At 44.9% G+C, this 24,639-nt stretch overlaps 1 protein-coding gene across 2 annotated transcripts in view; it reads right to left on the bottom strand.

The window, feature by feature from the left end:
- Nckx30C (solute carrier family 24 member Nckx30C) overlaps positions 1-23,301 on the bottom strand; it is a 172,765-nt gene extending 149,464 nt beyond the window's left edge. Inside the window, exon 1 of one of the 2 annotated variants that reach the window (XM_033485297.2) lies at positions 22,235-23,301. In XM_033485297.2, the coding sequence (XP_033341188.1) occupies positions 22,235-23,134 (900 nt within the window). In that variant the 5' untranslated portion in view covers positions 23,135-23,301. The remainder of the gene's footprint in view (positions 1-22,234) is intronic. The other variant, XM_033485296.2, reaches the window with a different exon arrangement.
- Between the last annotated feature and the right edge of the window lie 1,338 nt (positions 23,302-24,639).

The following is a 24,639-nucleotide window of genomic DNA, read 5'->3' as shown; positions in this document are numbered from 1 at the left end:
TTGTGCGAGTCAGACGCGGCCGGCTTCTTAAGGAACGCCTTCCTCGGTCGAATCGCCGCCGAAAACGCGCGTCCTATTCTCTCTCCCCCCTCTCTCTCTCTCTCTCTCTCTTTTTCTCTCTTTTTCTCTTTTTCTTTCAGAGAGCCGCGGAAATGTCATTGGTCAAGGCGACCGGGACGAATTTCCAGACTCGAATCGATATTTCAACAAAAGAGTACCGGACCGCGCATTATCGCCCGCGGACGAAAACGCTCGCAAATGAAACAATTTTCCTTTCAAACGCGCCCCTCATTGACGCTCTAACGAGGCGTTCGAATAAACGGTTCGATGGGCGATCGTGGAACGAGTGGAGAGGCGAATCCGTTTAGTATGTCGCAAATGAACTGAAAACTAGAGGACACCTGTGCAAGAAATATTCTGGCTCGATTACCTCGTGTTCCGTTTTCGAAGAGGCTTCGCTTTGAATACAAAAATTTGTTATTCAAATTGATTCTACATTTGGTTCGCGTCGTGACACATAGAAATGCGAGTGTCTGTGTACCGTGTCTGTCGCGAAAATAGCTGAACTTGTTAAGAGAGCGATTCGTGATCCAGAAATATTCTAGCACACAGGAACCTATTCTATTCACATTTGCTTTGACGTTAAATCTCCGCGACAAGTAGACGTGACAAAGAACATGATAATTTACAATTTTGCTGGAACTTCCCTTTGATTATCACATCGAATAAAAAGACGCTAGCTCGTCAAGAAGTGGAAGAAGCTGGCGGCAATATCTGAAAGTTCTACCATCGTGGAACGTTCTAGCTCGTTCACTTTGTGTACGACGTTAGGAGAAAATGGGCTTGACAAAGCGATTTATTTGCACGAAACGCATGAAACGCTGACGTCAATCAGCGTGCTAATGGAACCAAGGGACGGTAAATTGAACCCCCGCATTCGGTTCGCAAGGCATACAAAAATCATCAGAGAGAGAGAGAGGGGGAGGGGGGAGAGGGAGGGAGAGAGAGGGAGGGAGAGAGGGAGGGAGAGAGAGAGAGCAATATCTCGCGTCGAAATAGATGCATCGGATTCGCTTTAAAAACTCGATTTCTACAATAGCGTCGGAGCTAATGGAACTGACAAGGAGGAAGCAATAGTAGTCCACATAAGCGGAACGGTTCGCGGCACAGTGGTCCGAAGTTGCAGTGTCAGGAGCACGTGTGCATGACCGACTTTCCAGCTGATTTTCTTCAGAAAGATACCATGCACTCTGACATGCAACCGTTTCTCTTCTAATTGTACCTTCGCGGCGCTTTGATTCGATTGAAAACCTCGACGGCTCTGACCAGATTTCACACTTTTATTTTACGGAACTTGTTGCGATTTTTCGACAATCTTCCATTTATACTTCTCCTTTGAATTTATTATTTTATTATTATTATTATTATTATTATTATTATATATTTTATACACTCATTATTATTACATATTTTATATATTCATTATTATTACATATTTTATATATTTATTATTATTACATATTTTATATATTTATTATTATTATACATTTTACATATTTATTATTATCATATATTTTACATATTCATTATTATTATATATTTTATATATTCATTATTATTACATATTTTATATATTTATTATTATTGTACATTTTACATATTTATTATTATCATATATTTTACATATTTATTATTATCATATATTTTACATATTCATTATTATTATATATTTTATATATTCATTATTATTATATATTTTATATATCTACTATTATACATTTTACATGTTTATTATCATCATATATTTTACATATTAATTATTATTATACATTTTATATATTCAGCATTATTATTTTATATCATTACACATTATTAAGCTATACGAGGATTCGATTAATTGGATTTATTCCAAGTTGTAGCACACGATAGCTTGTAACCAGAGTAGCCGCTTTTATTTTAATTCGCCGTAGCCGGAAACCATATTTTCCATTCATTGGCTCGTAATCCTATTAAAGAGATCGAGAATGCGCGTTTGAGTTCCGGAATAAAAATTGATCGACACGCACAAAGCGAATTTATAAACTCAATTTACAATAGCATAAATTTTACAGCGGCCCGAGCTACGAGGCTTTCGGAATTAAAACTCGCCGGCACTTCGGAAGTTAAATTTACAAACTCGATCACGAGTCGCGTTGATTCTACCGTAGTTTCGACCGCGAGGCTTGCGGAATTAAAACTCACGGCCGTTCGCGAAGTGAAATTTACAAACGCAATCTCTAATTAACGTCGATTCGACGCCGGCCGAAAATTGCGAAGATTACGGTGTTCGTATCAACCGACGTTTTCGAAACGAAAATCGGCCCGCGGGAACAGCATGTTTTCTAGCGATTTCCCGAGGAATTTGTAATTAAAACTCATCGACACTCCTAAAACGAAGCGCACGAACCCGAACACGGTATTTCTCTCGCAGCGGTGTACAACAGTTTTTAACTTGTTTCTATTTGTTTCGATTATGGTACGCATAAGCTCAAACATTTTTCGATTATACAACTGCTTCAGTTTCGTGGCAGAATATTTTGTTCTCTTTAAACGAAGATTTGAGAATATTCCTTTATTTTTCTTCCGAAGATCCTTTCTGAAATAATGAAATTACCGAAGGACAAAAATCGAACGCAACCAACATTAAAAAATGAGAAAACTACAAATCGGCAACAAGATTTTTATACCTAAAAAATATCACACATCCGTAACAAACGTGAAAGAACGAAAATGCGATTTATTTGTTAAAATCCTGAAGAAATATTGCCCGAACAGAAAGAATAAATTAAAATTCATGAACGATCGTTCAAGTATTTACAGTTCCCTGAAAAAATTGCAGCTCCGAGAAGTACAGATTGCGTCTGTAGCAGAAACGAATCTCGTTCAAGGTCCGAGTCTAATAAAAAAGGATCCCAGAGATGAAATTTCCCGGATCCCCGGCCGGCGCTAATTGCCCGGCGACCAAGCGGAATTAGAGATGATACAGCAAGATCATCGTTCAACTTTTTACAACATCATCTCGCCGAGGCAAACAGCGCCCTCCATTTTCCTATCTCCTCGCCGGAAACTCTCCTCGTCCACCCGGAGAGCCGCGGGAAATCGCGTCGGCCTCCAAATTGAGATGCTCGACAGATTGAGACCAAAACTGTCTCCGTGCCCTTCGAGACAGCTGGGACTGATTTATGGTCGCGGAGACGAGCGCTAACTAATCTATCATTCCGCCGAATGCAAATCCGTCGATACCTCGATCGGTTATTGGCCACTTAGACCTGGACGCTCGAATTTATGAGATAGTCCGAGTCCGACCAAATCCTATTCTCACGTGGGTGTTCTGAATTATCGTTTGTATTATCGTTTTTTGCGAGGTGATCTAGTAATTCGATACAATTTCATTAAATATTTTAAATGACTCATGGTAGAAATATGTAATTGGTGTCAATTTTCGACGCTGTGGAGTGTTCGGTTCTTCTTCAACTGGGTTGGAACATGTTCTTCAAAGTAATCGTTAGTATTCTTACTATTCCAAATTGCAGCTACAGTAATGTCTCCCTAACTGACGCTCAGATCGTGCACAAAAATGGACAATTTGGGAAGAGGAGATACGATTATTCGAGCTTTGTGGCTCGTTTTTATAGTTATGAATTGTCAAGAATTATAAAAACGAGCCGCAAGGCTCGAACAATCGTATCTCCTCTACCCAAATTGTCCATTTTTGTGCACAATCTGAGCGTCAGTTAGGGAGACATTACTGTATTACTAAACCTATACCGAGCCTCAAAAGTAAGGCGATTTGCTTCATAACGATGAGGAGACTGTTTATTAAGATCTTCCCACGTATAGGGTGTCCCAAAAATGTCTCACAATCCGGAAATGGTGGGTTCCTGAGATCATTTGAACCAACTTCTTCCTTTACAAAAATTTTCTTCGCGGCACCGTTAACGAGTTATTAACCAAAAACAGTGACCGATAAGAATCGAGTACGGCTGACGCGAGGCGGTCCAGCGAATCAGCGCACGAAGTCCAGTTCCGCTCATTGGCTCGGTCGCCTCGCGGCAGCTGAGCTGGGATTCGACCGCCTCGACCGCTGGCGCCGTCGGCTCGGTCGCCTCGCGTCAGCTAAGCTCGCCTCTCATCGATCACTGTTTTTCGTTAATAACTCGTTAATGGTGCCTCGGCGAAAATTTTTGTCAAGGAAAAAGTTACTTCAAATGACCTGAGGAACCCGCCACTTTTGGTTTGCGAGACATTTTTAGGACACCTTGTATAAATACCTATGTTACCTATAATTTTGTGTCTTTTTAAACTTAATAAAATAAAAACTGTGTTAAAGTAGAGCGTTGCCTACGCACTCTTTCCTGAAGATGAAAATTGACACGATCCTCTTATCCAATGAAACGCCACAGCAGAATTGAAATGATCCAAAATGGACGATCCCGATCGAAACGATCCACAAACGGTACATCGATCAGTATCGCTCTCTATGGAGCCGGTAAATTCGGTGAATCCGCGAGCATAGTTTTTGACGAAAGGGGCGCGCGCATCGATCCGAAGGTGAGCCGAGCCGCGTCTCGGCGCTGCTCGGGTTATTATCAGCGCCGCGAGTCGGAAGCAATCGAAAGATTAAAGGCCTGGTTAATAGGACGAGTATTCGGGAGGGAGGGGCAGGAACCCTTTAAAATTCGCGTCGTCGCGAGGATTTCCAGAGAGATGCGCCAGGGTATCCAATAAGACGAGAAGAAAAGAAAGGTTCGCTCGTTCGTTGAACGATGCTCTCTGCAGCGGTGCCAGGGCCCGGTCGCGGCGCTTCCTCGTGCCTAGTCTCATCATCTTTTCCCTCTTTTTCATTCCCATCTTTTCCCTCTTTTCCATTCCCATCTTTTCCTGCCCGTCGCCGGCGGTGGTTCCGCCTCGTGAGATCTTCCTTCTCGAGGAAGTTACGGCATTGCAGTGTGCAGAGGCCCTCCACCCTCATCCTCGAATCGATTCGACGGAGGCCCTTCCGTGCTTAACCCTCCCCCTCCTCCCGTCGCGACGATCTACAACCACGCAACAAACCTTCGGACACCTGAGAACCTCTCAGCGAACGTCTACGGCACTTCAATAATTAATGGAACATTTTTGCTTCGGTCGATGCTTCTCGCCGCGACACCGTCGTCTTATCGAATCAATTCTGTGATCAATGCCGCGAATGGATTTCTATAAGCAATTTTATGAATTGTATAGACACGATTCTCCTTTCTTTTTTGGAGTAAAATTCTATGGCCAATTTTAGGCGCACGATTCTACAGACGATTTTATAGGCACGATTTTATTGTCAAATTTATAGACACGTTTCACATGGTCAGTTTTATAGACACCGTTTTACTACGTGGTCAGTTCTATGGACACGATTCCTTGGCAATTTTATAAACGTAATTCTACGATCGATTTTATTAGGTAACATTACATGGTCAATTTTGTAAAATATATTTCTATACGATCAGAAACCTTTGATCTGTGCTGCTTATTTTCACTGTTAAACGTTCCCTTAAATGCAAAGTAATTTAAGAAAAATTACGCTTTCTTTTTTGCACATTATGTTGTATGCTGTGACTTTAAACAGCAGTGTTCACAAACTTACTTTATCAATCTTGGTACCGAACGTGCCAATCCATAAATGGATTCCTTCTTCACATTCGCTGCAAGATTGTGGATTTTATGCTTTCAACAAAAACATCGTCATTTTATCTTTCACTTTCTAAAACTCTCACTTAGCTTTCCTTTAACCAGTCTATTTCTGACAATTCTTCGGATCTAATTAACGATTGCGCCAAATGAATCTACCGATTGAAATCCCCGAGATATGATACAAGACCGAAAGTAAAAACTGCTTCGATTTTCGAGAATTTTCGAGCATGGCTGCCACAGTGAAAGTGTTAAAAGCTCCCGAATATATATATCTTCCCGATAGGTTCAGAGGGTGGTTTAATGGTGGCAAGCCTGTTACTGGGACACCTGATATAAAAGGCAGGTGCACGCTCGACTTGCCAACGATCTGGCGAGCGGCACGGCAACGGAAAAGCCGATTGACCGGACCGAGCCGGCTTGAAACGTTTCGAGAGGATACAGGGGATGCTAATAATATGATTAACCTGTCGAGGGGTGGAGTTTCTTGGCCATGCGGGCAACAAGAGTTACCGCGGCAACACGCGGCAACACACGGCACACCGGTTCACCAATTTCAAGAGAAACACGGGAGGGATATTGACTCTGTGATTAGGACCCCGTAGCCTACTAATCGCGATATTGTCCGGTGTATTAGAGCTGTTCTTGGTCCTAATGTTCCCTTCCCGGTGTTGCCGAGCCGCCCCAGGAGGCCTTGGCCGGTGGGCCAATCATCGGCAGCCGAGAAAGACCGATCATTCAACGTTTAATTAACCCTTGGCAGTCGGAGCCATTCTAACTCGAAGTGCAAAATAGTTGTTCTCATGTACAGTATTTCTATTTTATACAATCTAGTACATTTTGCACGTGTGAAATCGAACAAAGATAATGTTAAATTTATTTTAAAACGTGGTAGAACAATTTTTCACCCTCTTAAACGCCACCAATGCGTATTGTTTTATAATAATGATAATATCGACTTTACTCAAGCTTCGTACAATTTTTGTTATAAATATATGCTTCGGTAAAGAAGTATATAAAAGAAAATTCTCACAGAAACGTTTCTACAGTTTCGGTGACTGAGAAAGAGAAAAGATCACGAACAACTCGAAAATTCTTTTCGATCGAGTAAATTCTTATTCTGATCACGATTTATTCGCACATTTTTATACCGCGATTAAACTGTCGATTTTTATAATTCACCGAAATCTGCATCGGAAGAAAACGTCTTTATCTTGTTACAAGTTGAATCACTCTTCAAGAAGAATTTTATGAATTTTTTTAGAGATTGGACACTCGAAGCCGCTCGAATCCTCGAAACCCCTTGGAGCTGAAAAAGTTCCGAGTTCACGAGACTCGAAACTTTGTGCCGTTTTTCCGATTCGAAACTACCAACGCCCAGTTAAATAACAATTCGTATGAACAACTTACGAGAATATTATGACGATACGAATTTATTTTTATTTAACCAACAGATTTTCGACACATTTTAATCGACACGATTTCACCGATCTATTAAAATCGTTTGCGTCGAGAAATAATTCGGTTTGTAACTATTTTTAATTTTCATCCAATTATACTGGACAAATAATTTGGTGTTCTTCAAAGAATTTTTCAACAGTTTAATTCCTGGCAAAATGGATACTTCCTTTTTTTTAAGAAGGAGAATAATAATAAGCATTCTGGATCGAGAATTTCAAGATCTCGCAAAGTTTCGGACTCGAGCTTCGCGAATCTAAAAATCAGGTTTCTACTCGTCACGATTTTTCGCCTACGCATTTTTGAGTGGCGACTTTCGAAAAATACAAAGAATCCGTAAAGAATATAAACGGCTGGATTTTGTTCTGTGGCGGCATTTTTCACGACTTTCCTGCAGAATTATGGAGATGGGATTTGCGTAAAGATACGAGTTCTAATTATCGTTGCACCGGTTTTATTACGCATTTCGTAGCAGCTCTTTTAGAACGAATTCGCGGTGGATGCAATGTGTTATCTGGCGGCATGAAAGCGCATAAACTCCAAGTAATTCGTCGTGCGAGCCGTAAAAAAAAATACAACGAGACGTGGTTCATTTGTGACCTCCATGCTGCATTTCTTGCGGGAAGAAACGTTGCCCCCCCCCCCAAAAAAAAAAATGCGCTCGATACATTTATTTCGGAGAGAGCTATTCCGCTTCCCCGTCGTAAATCTAGAATTCAATTAACAAAAACAAAATTTCTGAATCTCCTCTTTGCTTTTCATTTCCGGGCTCGCGGCTCCCCGATCTTGTAGAATTCCAAGAGACAATATTTGTCGGCGAAATTGCGAGATCGACGAGCAGAAATTACCGGCGGAATGGAATCGCGAGGATGATTAGGTGATTCGCGGGCGAGGGACGAATGTCGCAGGATTTTGCGCGGATAGGAGGACACGTGCCGCGACAGACCCGTAGTCACAGAAATAACTAATCGCGTTTCGTGCACGGCCACGATACGGTGGACAAGCACTTTAACGCGATGGTTGGTCGAGCACCAACACAGCGGTAATCAAGCTCGAATCAACAGCGGCCTGTTTACTTAGCTAATTCTCGGAGCGAGCGTTCTTCGGGGGACGATAGTCTTCGTTCCCGAGACGACGCCTGGGAATCGCGTGACGATTCGGATATACGTGACCGCGCGGGGATGACACCGTTCTCTTTAAAAAAGGGAAACGAGCGGTCTCGCAGACGCGATCCTTTGGGGCTGACGCGCTCGAATATTAACCCTTTGAGCACGGATCTCCTTTTAACGAACAGCGCAGTAATCGTTTTCGTTGCGGCGCGCCTCGGTCGCCCGACGTTATCGACTTTGATTCACGTCGATATCGTCCCCCGAGAAAAATCCTGGCGAAACTGCATGCTACGAATTTCTTTCAGATCGTTCTCGTTCGAGACTCACGGTGCATTACAGATTATAGCATCGTTAATTATTCGGTGTTCGGCTAAAATGAATTCTTTCTTTTTCTTATTTATTCGTGTACACGGGCAAAATAAATAAATGTTTATGTAACGAGTAAATCAAGAAAAAAGAGTACATTTCAGTCACGCATCGAAGACTTAAGAATTAGAAATAGTATAATTTTTAGAGTATCACGAGTATGTAAATGTGATAGAAGAAAAGTGAGAAAAAGCGTAGCGTACATAATTAATGAGTAAATAGTAACAAAATTTTAAGAAAGAATTTTAATCCTCCTATAATCGAGCGTCGCGATAATGAAACATCGCTGTAATTTTATTAAATTTACACTTTATAAAATGAACGCGTCGAAGATTATTTTCGTAATCTTGTTCACTCAGGGGCGCGAGGCTATTTTTTTTCTCGTCGATTTTTCGTTCGGTTCGATACAGCGTAAGCACCGCGATCCACTTTCTTGCACGGATAATGATATCAAGGTAAATCAAGACGATATTACCGGATGACCTACTCCGCGAGACCGATTAGGCCATCACAATGGGATTACACTACCAGCCGAAAGTTTGGAATTACTCTATAAATTGTTTCGGCTGATCGAAACACAAGCTCGCCCGAGTTAACAAACTCGGGCAACTGCGAATAGTCGCATTGATTTCGAAAAGACAAACAAACAATAACAACGACTGCCTCGTGAAATATTTGCTCGATGTTAGAAGAAAGTTGAACTAAACATTTACAAGTGACTGCAAACTTTTGCTCGACAGTGTATAGTCAGGTCTTTGTACCGGCGGAAGTGTCAAGACGGTAAAAAACTTAGCAGAAGCATTTATTTACTCATTTACTCATTCGCTCATTCGCTCATTTACTCATTTAGTCATTTACTCATTTACTCATTCACTCATTTACTCATTTACTCATTTAGTCATTTACTCATTTACTCATTTACTCGTTTACTCATTTACTCATTTACTCATTTACTCGTTTACTCATTTACTCGTTTACTCGTTTACTTATTTACGGGCAAACTCCTTTTACGTCAGGTGAAGAATTTTATATAAAAACGAGAGTGGCGTAAAAGTTGATTATAAAATATTTGAATGATTAACTCTATGTGAACCTAATAAAGACGATTTAAAAGTGATTAGCGATCCATTTAAGAGAGGAATGCTTTTGCAGCGAGCATTTCAGATTGAGCATGAACTATTCAGTTTCCACGATGTCTATCAAATCGAAGTTTACTAGACATTGAACTGATAAAAATTAGTTGATCAAGATTGATTCGTAAAAATCGCGATTTAAATCGAAGCACAATTTGTTCCAGTAGAAAATATTTGCGAACATGTGTTCCCAATGGATCGAAATTCTCAACAGAGGAAATAAAATTCTGCCTCTCGCGGAACGTGCTGGAAATGTTTGGTTCACGCGAAATGCCGCAGTCGTCGTTTGGATAACTGAGCCAGACCCGACAACAATAGTTTTTGTCGAACATGTCCATTGCGAAACGACCACCTGTGGTCGAACACCCTGTGGACTCGCAGTGTCGCTAGGGTTCAAACGCGAAGCAGAGCTAACGGCGACAATGTCTACACCAGGAACCATGATTGAAAGGACATCGCTGTCTAAACAAACTCCAGGGCTACTTGCATAGATATCCGCTGTCGTGTCCTAAGCAAACCTACAGTGCGCGTCTTTCGCCCGGCGACGTTGCGGTCGGTGTTCGCAGGAAAATAAGTTACGCAAGGAGTGGGGGTAGGCGGTGCATGCGCAAGAGTCCCGCACAGCGTAGCGCGACTACCGTGTGAATGTTGCAGTGGGTTTGCCAATAAGTTATTGAGTTTTCTGTATTGCCATCTATATAATAAACGCAATAACTTATTGGCCAATTAATAAAGTGGCCAATTACAGTAATGTCTCTCTAATTGACGCCCATTAAGATTGTCCACAAAAATGGACAATAATTCGATCCTTGCGGTTCATTTTTATAGTTACGAATTGTCAACAACTATAAAAACGAACTGCAAGGCTCGAATAATCGTATCGCCTCTTCCCAAATTGCCCATTTTTGTGGACAATCTGAGCGTCAGTAAGGAAGACATTACTGTATAGTAATTTATCCCTAATCCGCGCTCAGATTGCGCACGAAAATGGACAATTTGGCAAGAGGAGATACGATTATTCGAGCCTTGTGTCTCCTTTTTATAATCGTTGACAATCGGTAACTATAATAAATAAACTATGATAAATAGCTATGATAAATAAACTATGAATAAATAAAGAAACTATAAATAAGCTGTAAATAATTCTCAACCCAAATTGACGCGTCACGCCCGTGCGCATGCGTCACCACCCCACTCTTTGCGTAACTAGTTCTCCTGCGAACACTGATTGCGGCAGCCGCACGGTTTAAACGTGCGGACACACTCGGCGGCTGTGAAATATTGTTGGGACACGCGATATTCGCCGGCGGCGCGGAAGTTCCTTCGTTTAGAGTTCGCGCAATAACAATCGTCAACGCTGTACCGCGGGGATGACAGAGGCAGGGCGAAGTTGAAGAGTTCAAGCAACTCTCGCGCAACTGTAATGGCGCCATACTATTGTGCGGCGAATAGACTGTATCGAACTTCTTGCCTGGTCACGTTTTTTGGACAAATTTTCGCGAACAACGATTGCGAGGAAAAGTTGAGTGCACGTGTACGACATGAACGAGCACGTACAGAATTTTTTTTAGACTTCTCTAGAGTAGATTTTTTATTAGAGTACGATTTCGAGGATAGAAGACACGATTTGGAGGAACAGAAAGTCGATAAAAATAAATCGTTTCAATAAACTGAAAATAGCGTAATTACGTGCAAAAATATGAATTTTTCTTACGTGTTCACAATTTTATATTTCATCTGCAGGCTTTCCTCGTAGATGCATCAAATTCGCAGCGACCAATCGAGCCAACTTAAATCTTCATAAATCGGTGAAACCTTACGCAATGCAGCTGAAATATCGTCTGCCGCGCGTCGATTTCAGCGACAATAGAACAAACGAATGTCCGAAATACGCCAGAGAATGCGAACTATTTCGATTAAATAAAACAGTTAACGAGCGGTGAATAATTCGCTTGAAAGTTTTCGGGTAGCCAGCACATTGAGAACGCGGCATAAAATCGTTGAGGAAAGTTCAGCACAGCGAACGAGTGTTCGACCGTGTTCGACCGTGTTTCCGGAACCGCTGATTCCGAAGACAAACACAGTAGGCTCGTAACGAAATGAAACCGCGATGACCGTGCGCGTGCATCAATTCCGATCGGTGCACTCTATCTGCACACAATTATGCGGTCATTAGCGTGCCGGCGCGTCCCGTTTTCAGCAATCGCTAATCAGTGCCAATAAGAGAATTATATTTCACGCTCTCGACGTTGCGTTCGATTGACAGCGATTTCGGCGCCGCCACGATATTAACTGTGCGATGACGGTGCCCCGTGCCAACTGGGAGAAATTCGAATCGGTCGCAACAAGCCAGTTGTTCCGAAGCTTGAAATCGTTTACAAAGCTGCGGCAACATTCTAAAATATCGCAACGTGAAACAGCTTCGCGGAAACTACAGTAATGTAGTAAATTGTAAAGACTCTTTCATGAAAAATGATCGAACAGATTTCTTGGTCCAAGCATACATCGAAATTATAATATATGTCGGAAGATCTAAATAAACGGTCTTTTCATCGTTATGAAGCAAATCGCCTTACTTTCGAGGCTCGGTAGGTAATACAGTAATGTCTCCCTAACTGACGCTCAGATTGCGCACAAAAATGGACAATTTGAGAAGAGGAGATACGATCGTTCGAGCCTTGCAGCTCGTTTTCATAGTTATTGACAATCGATAATCATAAAAAGCGAGCCACAAAGCTCGAACAATCGTGTCTCCTCTTCCAAAGTTGTCTACTTTGCGGACAATCTGAGCGTCAATTAGAGAGACATTACTGTATTAGCAAATTCATTGGAATTATAGAATTATAGAATTATAGAATAGCGATAGTTTTAATTAAATAAATAATTTGACTAGAAATAAAAATGTAGCCAGTCACGCAAATTTATTGTAAAAAATTAATTAATCTAAATAACAACAATAACAATAACGTGATACAAATATTCACTTTTTTACATTTCAAGAATAAATAAAAGGAAGTTTCCAATTTCCATATTATATGTTCATATTATATTCCAGCCAAAATCGATTCGCAGCCAACGGTGCAACATGCAAAACTGTCGAAGAACGTTGCGCCACGATTTCTGGATAAAATTACCAAGCGATAGTCCGCGCCGTTTGTTATCGTGCGAAATGCAGAGTGGTAAAACGGATCGACAGAGCGTGATTCGGAACGGTATACGCGAGATAAGAGGAGAGATAATCGATGGCCGGACGAGCGACAGGTCTCTCCAGGTATTCCGACAATTTCGCTTGGATCGTGACTGCCGTGCCGTGAAAAATAACGAGAGTATAACCGCCTCTGGCGACGGTGCTCGCCCGGCTGATTTATCAGCCCGCGATCTGGATAAAGCAATTAGCGTCGCGACGAGCCTCCCTCGGCGCGATACATCTTCCTCGACCTCCGATCGAAATTCTTTCCTGGCCGACTGCCGCGAGAATGTAATCGCGACCCTCAAGGTGCCATAACTTGCCCTCTAAACGTCCTATTAGACTTCCCGGCTTAATAACGACTCTTCTCTTACAATGTTCCGACGGTTCTTGCGACGACTATTCGCCAAGGCAGGTTATAGAGTTAATCGGGATTTTCGTTTATGTCAAGGTTATTTTTTTATTTTATTTATAACCGGCGGACATACTATAACGCGTTCGATAGTATAATTCGCCCAGTTCGAATCTCATTCGACTATCATCACAAAAATCATGTCGCACGCGGCTCTCGAAACGAATTTGTCCATAAAACAGCCCCAATCGATTCGAGAAGAACGACTGATGTGCATCAAAATCTTTCGAGAAGACAGCACAAAACCGCGTGGATCCCTTTTCACGCCTTCGAACAAACATCGAAGGAGGTTCTAGTCAACATGGCTATAAAATGAATCGTAGAAGAAGCCTGCCGGACTCCGAAATGTTTGCGCGAGAGGTACTTGGACCGATATTCCAGGTTCGATAGGACATTTTTCGAGGCTGCAGCTCGATGGAGCGGGGTATCGGCGTGCCCGAAACGATAACAACAAGGTAGAGGCAGCCGCGGGGGCGGTGGTATCGATTGCCGTTGATCCGGCTGGCGTCCTCTAATCGAGGATCGTTCCTCGGTGTTGTATAACAGCAGGAGGAGCCGCGAACGCCGATAAATCTCGGGACGCACGCGTCTCCTGGAAACGCGAGGAGACGAGAGGCGACGCGTTCATACGGAAAGTTCCGCGAAGTTAATTACAAGAGCAGTCTCCGGTGCTCGTTACGCGGCCAGACTGCAGACGAGGGGCCGTTGGATCCTTTAAATGGAATTTTCATCCCGGCGCGAAGGCAGGGCCTCCCGACGCTTTCTACCCAGAAATTGAGAAGCGACTCGACTTCCGCGAATTCCACTTCTCTCTCTCTCTCTCTCTCTCTCTCTCTCTCTCGCTGGCCGTGATAAATAAGATACCGCCGCTGCCGGGATCGCAACTTTTAATTAAATTTCCCAGCCGAAATGATTCGGCCGTCGTTGCCACCGTGACGGCGATCGTCGCTTAATTACGCGGCCGCGAAGAAACAATCGGGTCCCCGGGATTTACGGCTCGCGAACGCGAACGGGAACGCGAACGCGGATAAATCAATTGGCCGAATGGAGTTTTCGCCGGCCGATTAATTTATGCATTAACGCCGCCGACGAATTCTGATTTATCGCGCAAATATTTCGACGGACAACGAAAGAGCCAACCGCACCGAGTCGATCGTGTCGCGTGTGCTCGCGTTTCTGCTCGCGATCGATTCGAGAGTCGGGGCTGCCTCGGATGGAGGGGAATTGGTTATCTGGAGGACCACGCTTCGCTGGAATCGCGATCCCGGAAGAGATCGGACTGGCAGAAAGCGCTGAGTCTCGCCGTGGAAACGCCTTCCATTCTATCCGCCTTTAAGCGCCGATTTATTTCTGATTTTCTTTTCGCTCCCGAGATTCGTCAGCTCCTCCAATCTGTAGTCATTGTTCCTGCCGCTGTTTTTGCCGAGACGGCCGCCGAAGTCCGGAGGAGTGCCGGGATCCTCGATTAAACCGCTTGTTCCGGATCATTCGAGGAAGGAAAGAACGCGTCTGGTTAAATGATCGGCGAAAGATTTTCTTAGTCGTACGACTGTCGCCGAAGGGATGGAGAAACGATCGAGGATGAAAGACAATTCTTAAATGTCGCTACTAAAACGTCACTCGATTAGTCTCCGGTCTGACACATATATGGCAACACTGTCGACAAGCCTATATGATTTCTGGATAGTAGCATTCTTCAAACGATATATGTCAAAATTTCATGACATTTTTGATGATTAGTTTACAAGTTATGGTGGTTTTAGTGGCACCAGTTTTGTCATTTTCGAAACAATGGTTAGAAAAGAATTTCGTGTATCGATTAAACATTGTTTTTTGATGGGGACAAATACTGTTGAAGCCAAACAATGGTTTAATAAGCGTTACGAAGACTCTGCACCAGGGACATCAACTATTATCGACTGGTATGCTAAAATTAAACGCGTTCGTACAAACACCGATGATGCTGAACGCTCTGGTTGCTCAAAATCGGCAGTTGTCCCGAAAAACATAAAAAAAGGTCCACAAAATAGTTTTGTAAGACCGTATAGTGAAACTGCGTGAGATATCTGACCCCTTAACCCTTTCGCTGCGGAACGCCTAAAAATGAATTACTCTCTCAGCAGCCGGCGCGATAGTAGATTGCTGGTCTTTTCTTTGAGGCGACTGGCCGACACGGCAGCCAAACAATAACAGTAATAATGATGATAATAACAATTTTAGAAATTTTTAATAATCTTAAATCATATAGACAATTAATATAATATATTATAACAAAATTTAATAATCGAGCGCCAGAAGGCGCTGTCCGCTGAGAGAAAGTGTCTATAGCCGAGCGCCAAAAGGCGCTGTTCGCTGAGAGAAAGTGTCTATAGCCGAGCGCCAAAAGGCGCTGTTCGCAGCGAAAGGGTTAAAGATATCAGAAGATAGCGTGTTTACAATTTTACACAACAATCTAAGCATGTGTAAATTGCTTTCGAAGTATATATATTGAACGAATTACGCTTCGAATTGCTTCCCCGCCCACCGTACTCTCCAGATCTAACCCCCAGCGACTACTGGCTTTTTGCAGACATTAAAGAGATGCTCCAGGGAAAGAAATTTGGCTCAAATGCTGAATCGATTGCCGAAACGGAGGCCTATTTTGAGAACAAAGACAAATCGTTCTACAAAAAAGGCATCGAAAAGTTAGAGGAGCGTTGGAACGAATGTATCGCTCTTGAAGAAGAGTATATTGACGAATAAAGTCGAAAGACCGGAGACTTATCGAGTGATGTGTTACCTCTAGCATGTTCAACGCTAAACCTACCGAGATCTAAAAGCGACTAATAAAAATTGCCTCGTAAGAATTACAAGATACAATTTACGCAAATTGTTCACAATTTTTATAATAGCGTATATCCGAATAAACAAATATATTCGATCATTTTTAATGAAAGCAACTTTGTGACTTCAATAATTGTGAAGCTATTGTAGGTTTAGGTCAACGAATTGGCTGCCAATCTTATTTTGGAGAAATCTGTTCCAGGCATCAGCACTTCTTTCTTTCTCAAAGAAATAAATAACGAGTAAAAGATAATAAATTAATCCGTCTTTCTTTTGGTCAGCGATGACCCCTTAACGGAGACACGTCGCGGCAGGCGTTTGTCACGAGGAAGAATACAGTTATGCATAAAAATTCCCAGTCTCGCCGAGAAAAGATGAAAGACCCTTCGATTAAAATGCAACAGAAATTGGACGATTGCTAAAAAAAAAAAAATGTCTAACAATAAAAGCACAGCAGAAATGTGTCCTGAATGGTCGAAAGTGCACAGGGAGCTACATCGATCGCGGTGTCTGTAGCTTAAAAAGACTTGCGGCCGTTGAAGGTATTTCAGATTGACAATAATTCATCGCGTTGGAATAGTGGAGCTCGCAGTTTTAAAAATCCCGGGGCCCGCGAGCATCGCGACACAGCCCTGTCGGAGACCGATTTAAACTGCCAGTTCGATCAGCAACCTACAAAGCTCGACTTAAAGCCCCGCGTTCCTTCAGAAATTGTAATCTCGGAGGTAATCTGACCGTTCGCGAACCTCTGTGCCACTTTTTTTCGTGTGTCCCGATTGCTCATGGACGCGGAAGATAACCCGAAACGTAGAGACAAAGGTCGATGGGTAACGGAGGGGGTGGCAGTAGGGCGGCGAGAGAGGGCGTCCGTAGATAGGCAGTCGGTCGGCTGCTTATACCCTGGCCGACGGGCCGCATTAAAAATATACAGGAAAGTTGTTATTCCGATCATATTCCTGGAAAAATGCTTCTGAAAATGTGTGCGGCAGGCACACGCGGCCGATATCAAAATAATATTATACAATTCAGAGAGATTATGGTGCAGCAACTTGCTTCGCGCATTCCTCGGCAACGGTTCTTTCTAATTATCACTTTGGAGCCATCCGCACGCGACGTATGCAATTTAGTCTTCATCTTCGTATTTTGCTCGATAAATTAAAAGAGTCGTTCAATTATCGTTTTCGTGGAAAATATCCCTTAAAAAAGTGTTTGCACAGAGATTTGCAGATTGCGAACTTCTCGCGATTGTCGCGAATAGGAGTGGCTGAAATGTAAAATTGCCAAGCTATGAGAAGAATATTAAAATATTGACGTGCTATTTCCAACGTAACAAAATTATTAGAAGAAACAATTCGTTTTTATTTCGTTTCTGTTTCTTAGAATCGTCTTCGAAAATTTCTGTTTTGCACAGAGATCCGCAGCTTAGTAATAAGAACATAGGCTCCAGCTGACATTAATTGTCTCTAAAAAATATTTGAAATGTCAAGAATGTTTAATTAATAATGTTTGTCACACGATTAACTCATTGTTCTACTATTTATTTTCGCAGCTGCTGCGACTCCATCTCCGCGGATTTTGTAAAAGTATGCTGCAATTATATTCCATGGGAGCCCTGACACATCTTGGTTCCGTTCTTAACCCTTTTTTCAGATGAGCGAACGTAACCATTGTTTTCACGTTATAATTATTTAATTATTATTATTACTGTTATCACGTCGAGTTTTTGTCGAGAAAATTGTAGAGAGCGCTCGGCCCGTCGATGCTAAATAAACAAATAAATAAAATCGAGCATTCACGTTCGTCGTACGTAAACGCTTGCTTTAACCAGCAACCATCGAAACCAGAAAAATGTTCTTCTGAATCGAGCGGAATGAACAACGCAATCAACTGATATTCAATCGAGTCGCGATATAATAAATCTCGCCGCGGGCATCGAAAAGTGCAAGCAACGACTGACGGTGCCATTGAAAACGTTTAAATAGAGCCTAATAATATTCAATCAACTCTAATAATAATTGCCAATTCGACGAACATTAATCGCGAGCCATTCCGCGGCACCGTAATTTCGGCCAAAGTAAACAGACTTATTGAAATTTCAAATCAACTTGAAAACCTCCTCGACGCGATTCAATCTCTCGTCCTAGAAAACCGCGGGCAAGGTTGCCGTCGCGTTTTTCTCGCCGCAACGTCGTCGTCGTAGTCATGGTCGCCGTCTTCGTGACGACTCCGTCGCCGGCGCGGCGCGTTTCAGCCATTCCGAACTACGCGCTCGGATAAGTGTACTAATTAAGCGCGCCGTTGGATGCAACGCGGGTAATTGGACCATCTCCCGTCTCGCGCCGGGATTTTTCGCTTGAATTTGTTCATCAAGATCGACCTTGCGCGCGATACAGAGATGGGCGCGCGCGCACACGCCGGGCCGCGTCGGGCCGAGCGGCTAGGAGAGGAGAGGAGAGGAGCGGAGGGCTCGCCACCGCCGTTTTCCCACAGTTTTCCCACCGTTTTCCCATCGTCCGACGGAAAATCCTATCGCCATCTCCTGATATCACCGCCCCGAGAAGGATTACTCCACTCAACTCGACCCGTCGCGTCGATTGGAAAACACCGACTGCAATATTCGTCAGAAACCCGCTGGGCCGTCGATGCTCTTATGCACTCGACACGCTCGACATTTTCGAAATCGCTAAGAAAAACATTCCACGTTAATCCGATAAAATCGCTCATTTATTATACTTTACGATTCTATACACTTTTACTATATTTGCTATACGCTCGTTGTCGGACTTGCGTTTATCGCAAAAATGCGTGGGTGAATCTGAAGACAGTGAAAAGATGAAGGAGAATTGAGCATGTTGGTATACCGGTTTCAACTTGTCGAAATTGTTAGAGGAAAAAAGAAGATTATTATTATTAGCTCGTTTGTCTTGCAATCGGTCCAACAAAATTTTATTTTCCATAAAGACTTACTTTTCTTCTACTTTGTATTATCTCTCTCTCTCTCTCTCTCTCTCTCTCTCTCTCTCTCTCTCTCTCTCTCTCTCTCTGTATATATATACAGGGTATCCCGAAAATATCTCGGAATCCGGAAATGAGAGATTCCTGAGGTCATTTGAAGCAACTTTTTCCTTTGCGAAAATTGTCTCCAAGGCTTCGTTTACAAGTTATTAACGAAAAACACTGACCAATAAGAGGCTAGCTCGGCTGGCGCGCGGCGGCCCAGCCAACGAGTGCACGGAGCCCAGTTCCGCTCATTGGCTCGGCCGTCTCGCGCCAAATGATCTCGCCTCTGATTGGTCACTGTTTTTCGCTAATAACTCGTAAACGAAGCCGCGGATTGCATTTTCGCTAAGGAAAAAGTTACTTCAAATGACCTCAGGAATCTCCTACTTTCGTATTGCTAGACATTTTTGGGACACCTTGTATATATATATATATATATATGCACAAGGTGTCCCCGAAATAAGTGATCAAACTTCGATACCATATCCTGCACCAGCTAAGGTTTAGGAAAATTTATGCAAACGTAGATCCGTAAATTCATCGATTTAGAGATGCAAACAAATTTTGTTTATCGAACAGTTTACAAGTTTACACGAACGAATATCGCTACGAAATTTGATTGTCAAAATGACACGTGACAAAATTCGAAATACACCAGGACTCTTCGAACTCAATTCAGCAGTAATATGTTCGTTAAACCGATAAGATATACAGGATATCAAACAGTTAAATATAAATATACAGCTGCTTGTTACAGATTTAACACTTCGTTACGTTTTTACGAAGATAGATACGAATGTCCTATACTGTCCTTCACGAGTCGATCGAATAGACGTATTATCGTCCGATGATTAATTAAAACGAAGCTACCCCGACTAGTCTGATGCATCATAGAATTACGTCTTCGCCCGATTAAGATCTCTTGCGAACAAGTTGGTGAGCGAGTTATTAAAGGTATAATTAAAGCATGAAAATTGTCGTCCGCCCGAACACCGACGGAAATCCTTTGAACGAGAACGGCTGTGCATCTTTTCACCGCAGCGTAGCTATAGTCTTGCCGAGTTCTCCGCGAGATATAATTTTGCCCTCGAACAGTAACATTCCGTCTTTCGAACGTTCAAAGTCACTCGAGCAACTATGCGCTCGCGCTTCTTCGAGCAGACTCTGCGGAACTTCGTGGTTAATTGTCACTTTGCGAAGCGTTCGGGAAAATAATACGGGTCCCGGTGTGTCTACCCGACGACGAGCATCGCGGACCGACGACGCGGCAGGAGAGAGAGCACGACTCGAAAATAAACGTCTTTTTTTATCGCAGGTCGATGGAGACGCGATAGAGAGCCGTTCGATGGCCGAGGTCCGCGAATTCCGTTCTATTAACCAGAGTGCACAAAGGATCACCTGTGCCGGATCACCCGGGGATCAAAAGTAATTGGAGGAACGTCGGGGGTGGAACAGGGTTTGATAAAGGGGCCGATAAAGGGGTTGATAAAGGGGTCGAGGAAGAGGAGACCGCGACGAGACGATGACGAAGCGGAGCGCTCGTCGATGATCTATAGGCCAATGTCGCGAGGTCCGCGATCCGTTGGTCGTTTTGTTCCTCCGTCGACCGACGCGACCGAAGGACGACAAAAAAATAGAGGGAAAAGAGAGAAAGGAACGCGCGGTGTGTCCGTCAACGTGACGGGGAAGAGCGTCGACGAGCAGCCGTGCGAGCAGCGGACGAAGTCACGCGACGCTCCTCGCGAGAACGTAACCGATGAAGTAGACCCTAACTCGAACGTGAAAGCCGTGGAAGAAGGGCGATCGATCCGTAGACGTGCTGTAGAGAATTACCGAGGATCCACGAACGAGGATGGCCGCTGTAGATCGAGAAAGATCTAGTTTGCTTCGCGTAACTTCGATTCGAAAAGTTTCATCGATACTTTCTAGGCTGTCTGGAAGTATGCTGTTTTATATCCGTCGATGATTTATTATTAGCGAACTGTGGATCTTGCGGCGGCTGGCAGTGACATCGTGATCTAGAGAGAATAGTGACCCCGCGACCGACCGAATAACGTTACTTCCGACAGGCCGATCACGTGGATCTCGCCGTTTCGCAAGTCCCGTCCCCTTTCTATCGCCGCAAATTGGATCACGGTTGTTTTCGTGAAATTTTAATTCGCCGGTTCGAAAGGGTTGGAATCGATCAGAAATTTGCATACTTTCTTATGCATTCCACTCGGTCGGGAAACAAAATTAGAAGTCCGTTAAAATTCATCAAACATTAAATTGTACGAGTTTTCAAAAAAAGAAAAAGAAAAAATCCTGCATACACAGCAGATCCATCGAATATGCAGACGGTTTATCAAGAATGAACGACTTTGTACCCGCTGTCCTACAAACTGCAACGTATTTCTACTGGTAGTGACATTGACATCTTTTCTAGATTGTGACACGATGTCACTGGACGAACTTCGTACTCTCGGAAACGGATAACCCCGTTGCTACCATCGAGCAAAAACTGCGATAGCAGATAATAGAGTGATTTACGACTCCGCGCCGAGCGCATAATTATTACAGATCCGCATACTGTGCCAATACCAAATCATAAACACGTCCGAACCAAGCATACAGTTTCCTCGACAAGGTCTAGTCTGCATCGATGTTCGGCACGTTCGATCGAAATTGTCGCGAAGGAAGTACGCGGTGGCGGTGCCGTTGGGCCGTTCCACGAGTAACAAGAACTTCCTTTTCTGCTTCTCGACAGAATGAATAGCGTAAACACGACCGTGTTCCGTAGAACGACGCGCGGAGGAGTAGAAGATTGAATGGAAACCTCGACTAAAGGACCACGCTGCATTCATCGTATAACCGCAACGTAGATTCTCGTTCGAGGTTTTCGTGGGATCGTGTTTTCGCGTTTCATCTCGGCGATACGGAAAGGCGGGCAGCAGGTTCCCCGTCTTCGTCGTGGGGACGATGTTATGATCGGGAGGAGCGTGTAATATGGTGTGCGTGCGGGGGTGCGAATGTAGCGTATCGGTAAACGGAGGGTGCGACTTACCGAGGGCATCAGCTGATCGGTGGACCTGACCCGGGTCACCTTGTTTCTGTAAATCAATCTCTTGGCCAGCTTCTCCATCGGCTGGTTCCACTTCATGAAGCTCACGTACGCCAAATAGAACCCGAAGAGCACGAGCGCTTCGTACCAGTGAATATAATTATCGCTGAAGAAGTAGATCAGGGTGAGCAGGCTGGCGCTGTAAAAGGTGCAGTCGCGGAACAGGGGCCACCATGTGAGGGAAAGTACGGTACGCGAGAATATGGCGCACATCCCGATCACGAACAGGATATTGAAGACGGCGGAACCGACGATGGTGCCGATACCGACGTCGTCGAACGACACGAACACGCCGATTATCGATGTGAAGAGTTCCGGGGCCGAGCCGCCGGCCGCCATGAATGTGGCGCCGGCCACGTCGTCGGCGATCTCCAGCTTCTCGATGATCACGTCCAACGAAGGGACGAAGAACTCGTCGCAGACGATCGCCAGCGCGACGAACATGTAGACCACGCCGATTACGTGGAGGATCACGGCGCCCTGGCGCCGCTCCTGGATCGAGAACAGATCCACCGGGAAGAGCGGCGCCTTCTCCTCGGTCATGTTGCCGCCGACCTTCTTGTGATGATGGTGGTGGATGGTAGCGTTGTACCCGATATCCCCAGGTTCCAGCTCATTGTTCAACAGAACGGACCCGTTCACCGAATAGACCGTCCAGGGCGTAGCTGTCGAGCTGGTGATCGTCTGCAGAACGATGGGGTTGTTCGGCGCCGGCCTGTGCCCCATCGAGGCGGCTGGGCCCATCGCCAGGGCCAGCAGGGCCGAGACCAGTCCCGCGGCCACCAGCCGCCTCCTCCTCCTCCAGCATGTACCCCGTTCGCCGCCGCGGCCGGCCACGATCATCGTTGCCGTCGTCGGTGGTGTTGCTGGTGCTGGTGCTGGTGTATCGCACCCTCGAGGACGTTCGCCGTCGTTAGCGAGTCCTCCGTCCTCCTCCTCCTCCTTCTCCTTCCTCGTCTTCTTCTTCTCCGTCCGCCTCCACCTCTTCCACCCCCGCCGCCTCCTCCTCCACCGACTCCACCGCCTCCTCCTCCTCCACCTCCTCCTCCACCTCCTCCTCCTCCTCCTCCTCCTCTTCCTCTCTGGCCTCCGTCGCCGTCTCCTCCTTTTTCTCCACCACCACCACCACCTCCGCCTCCTCCACCACCTCCTTCTGCGTGTCGTATCGTGTCGCGGCGCGGAGGGTGTACGCCAGCAGAGGTACCCTACTAAGGCTGGGTCATGTTGGAACACCGAGGAGCTGCTCTCGCATGCTCCTCCACCTTCGATGGTTCCCTCCGACGAGTGGACCTACCTTTCACCGCTTTTCTTTCCCCCCCGCCCCCTATTATCGCGAACACTTCTATCCCGACCCGACACACTTTCAACGACTCCACTTCTCTCCACGATTCTAACTCTTCTTCTTTTTCCTCTTCCTCTTCCTCTTCCTCTATCTCTGCCTCTTACCTTTGCCACAACCTTGCTCTCCTCGTAAACCTAGAGTCCTCCGTCTCTCTACCTCTCTCTCTACCTCCCCCTCTCTCTCTCTCTCTCTCTCTCTCTCTCTCAATCTATCTATCTATCTATCTTCCTCGCTACGTCGTCCTCGAACGTTGTCCTCGCGCAGTCTCTGTGTCCCTTCGATGTCACTTCCAGAAACAATGTCACTGACAGTGACTCACTGTTCGTTCGAACGACACACCGGAGAACAGAAACTGGACTAGCGACTACGTTCCTGCCGCGCAACCACGGTCCCTGTCTCCCGACGATCGCTAACGTTCCGTCGTAACACCGTCCTGGACAGAGAAGCCTGTCGCTCGTGTTTCACACTGTTCGCGGCAGCAGATCCTCCGTTTTCCGCCGCGTCTCCTGCTTCACGGCGGCGTCGTTCACAGTCCTTGTCCCCGTCTTCGTCCTCGTCCTCGTCTTCGTCTTCGTCCTCGTCGTCGCCGTCGTGGTCGCTAGGATGCGGTGGATGGTGCATATAACCCTGGATGGATATACAGGAGCAGCAGAACGGCGCCCCCGCCGCGATGCCCGCCCGCTGCACACTGGAACAACCCTGTTCCGTCCGTTACGTTCCTCCCTCCCGAGGGCCCCTCTCCCACCGCCCTCCACGCCTCCTCACCGTCTCCCCTGTCCTCCTCCTCCTCCTCCCTCCTCCCCCCGCCATTCGGCCGCCCTCTCGCCCCTCTCGGCTGATCTCTTTCGTTCCACGCGGTGACACGCGCACCCTCTCTTTTCGATTCCTCCTTCCCTCCGACGTTTGTTCCTCGCATCAGCTTCTTCCGTTTCCTTCACCGACATTGGGTGTCCTCTGTCCTGCTCCTCCTGCTTCTTCTCTACCTCGTCCTCTTCCTCCTGCTCGA

Source organism: Megalopta genalis, chromosome 7 (assembly GCF_051020955.1).
Source record: "Megalopta genalis isolate 19385.01 chromosome 7, iyMegGena1_principal, whole genome shotgun sequence".
Classification (NCBI taxonomy): Eukaryota; Metazoa; Arthropoda; class Insecta; order Hymenoptera; family Halictidae; genus Megalopta; species Megalopta genalis.
This window is presented reverse-complemented; position numbering and strand designations above follow the sequence as displayed.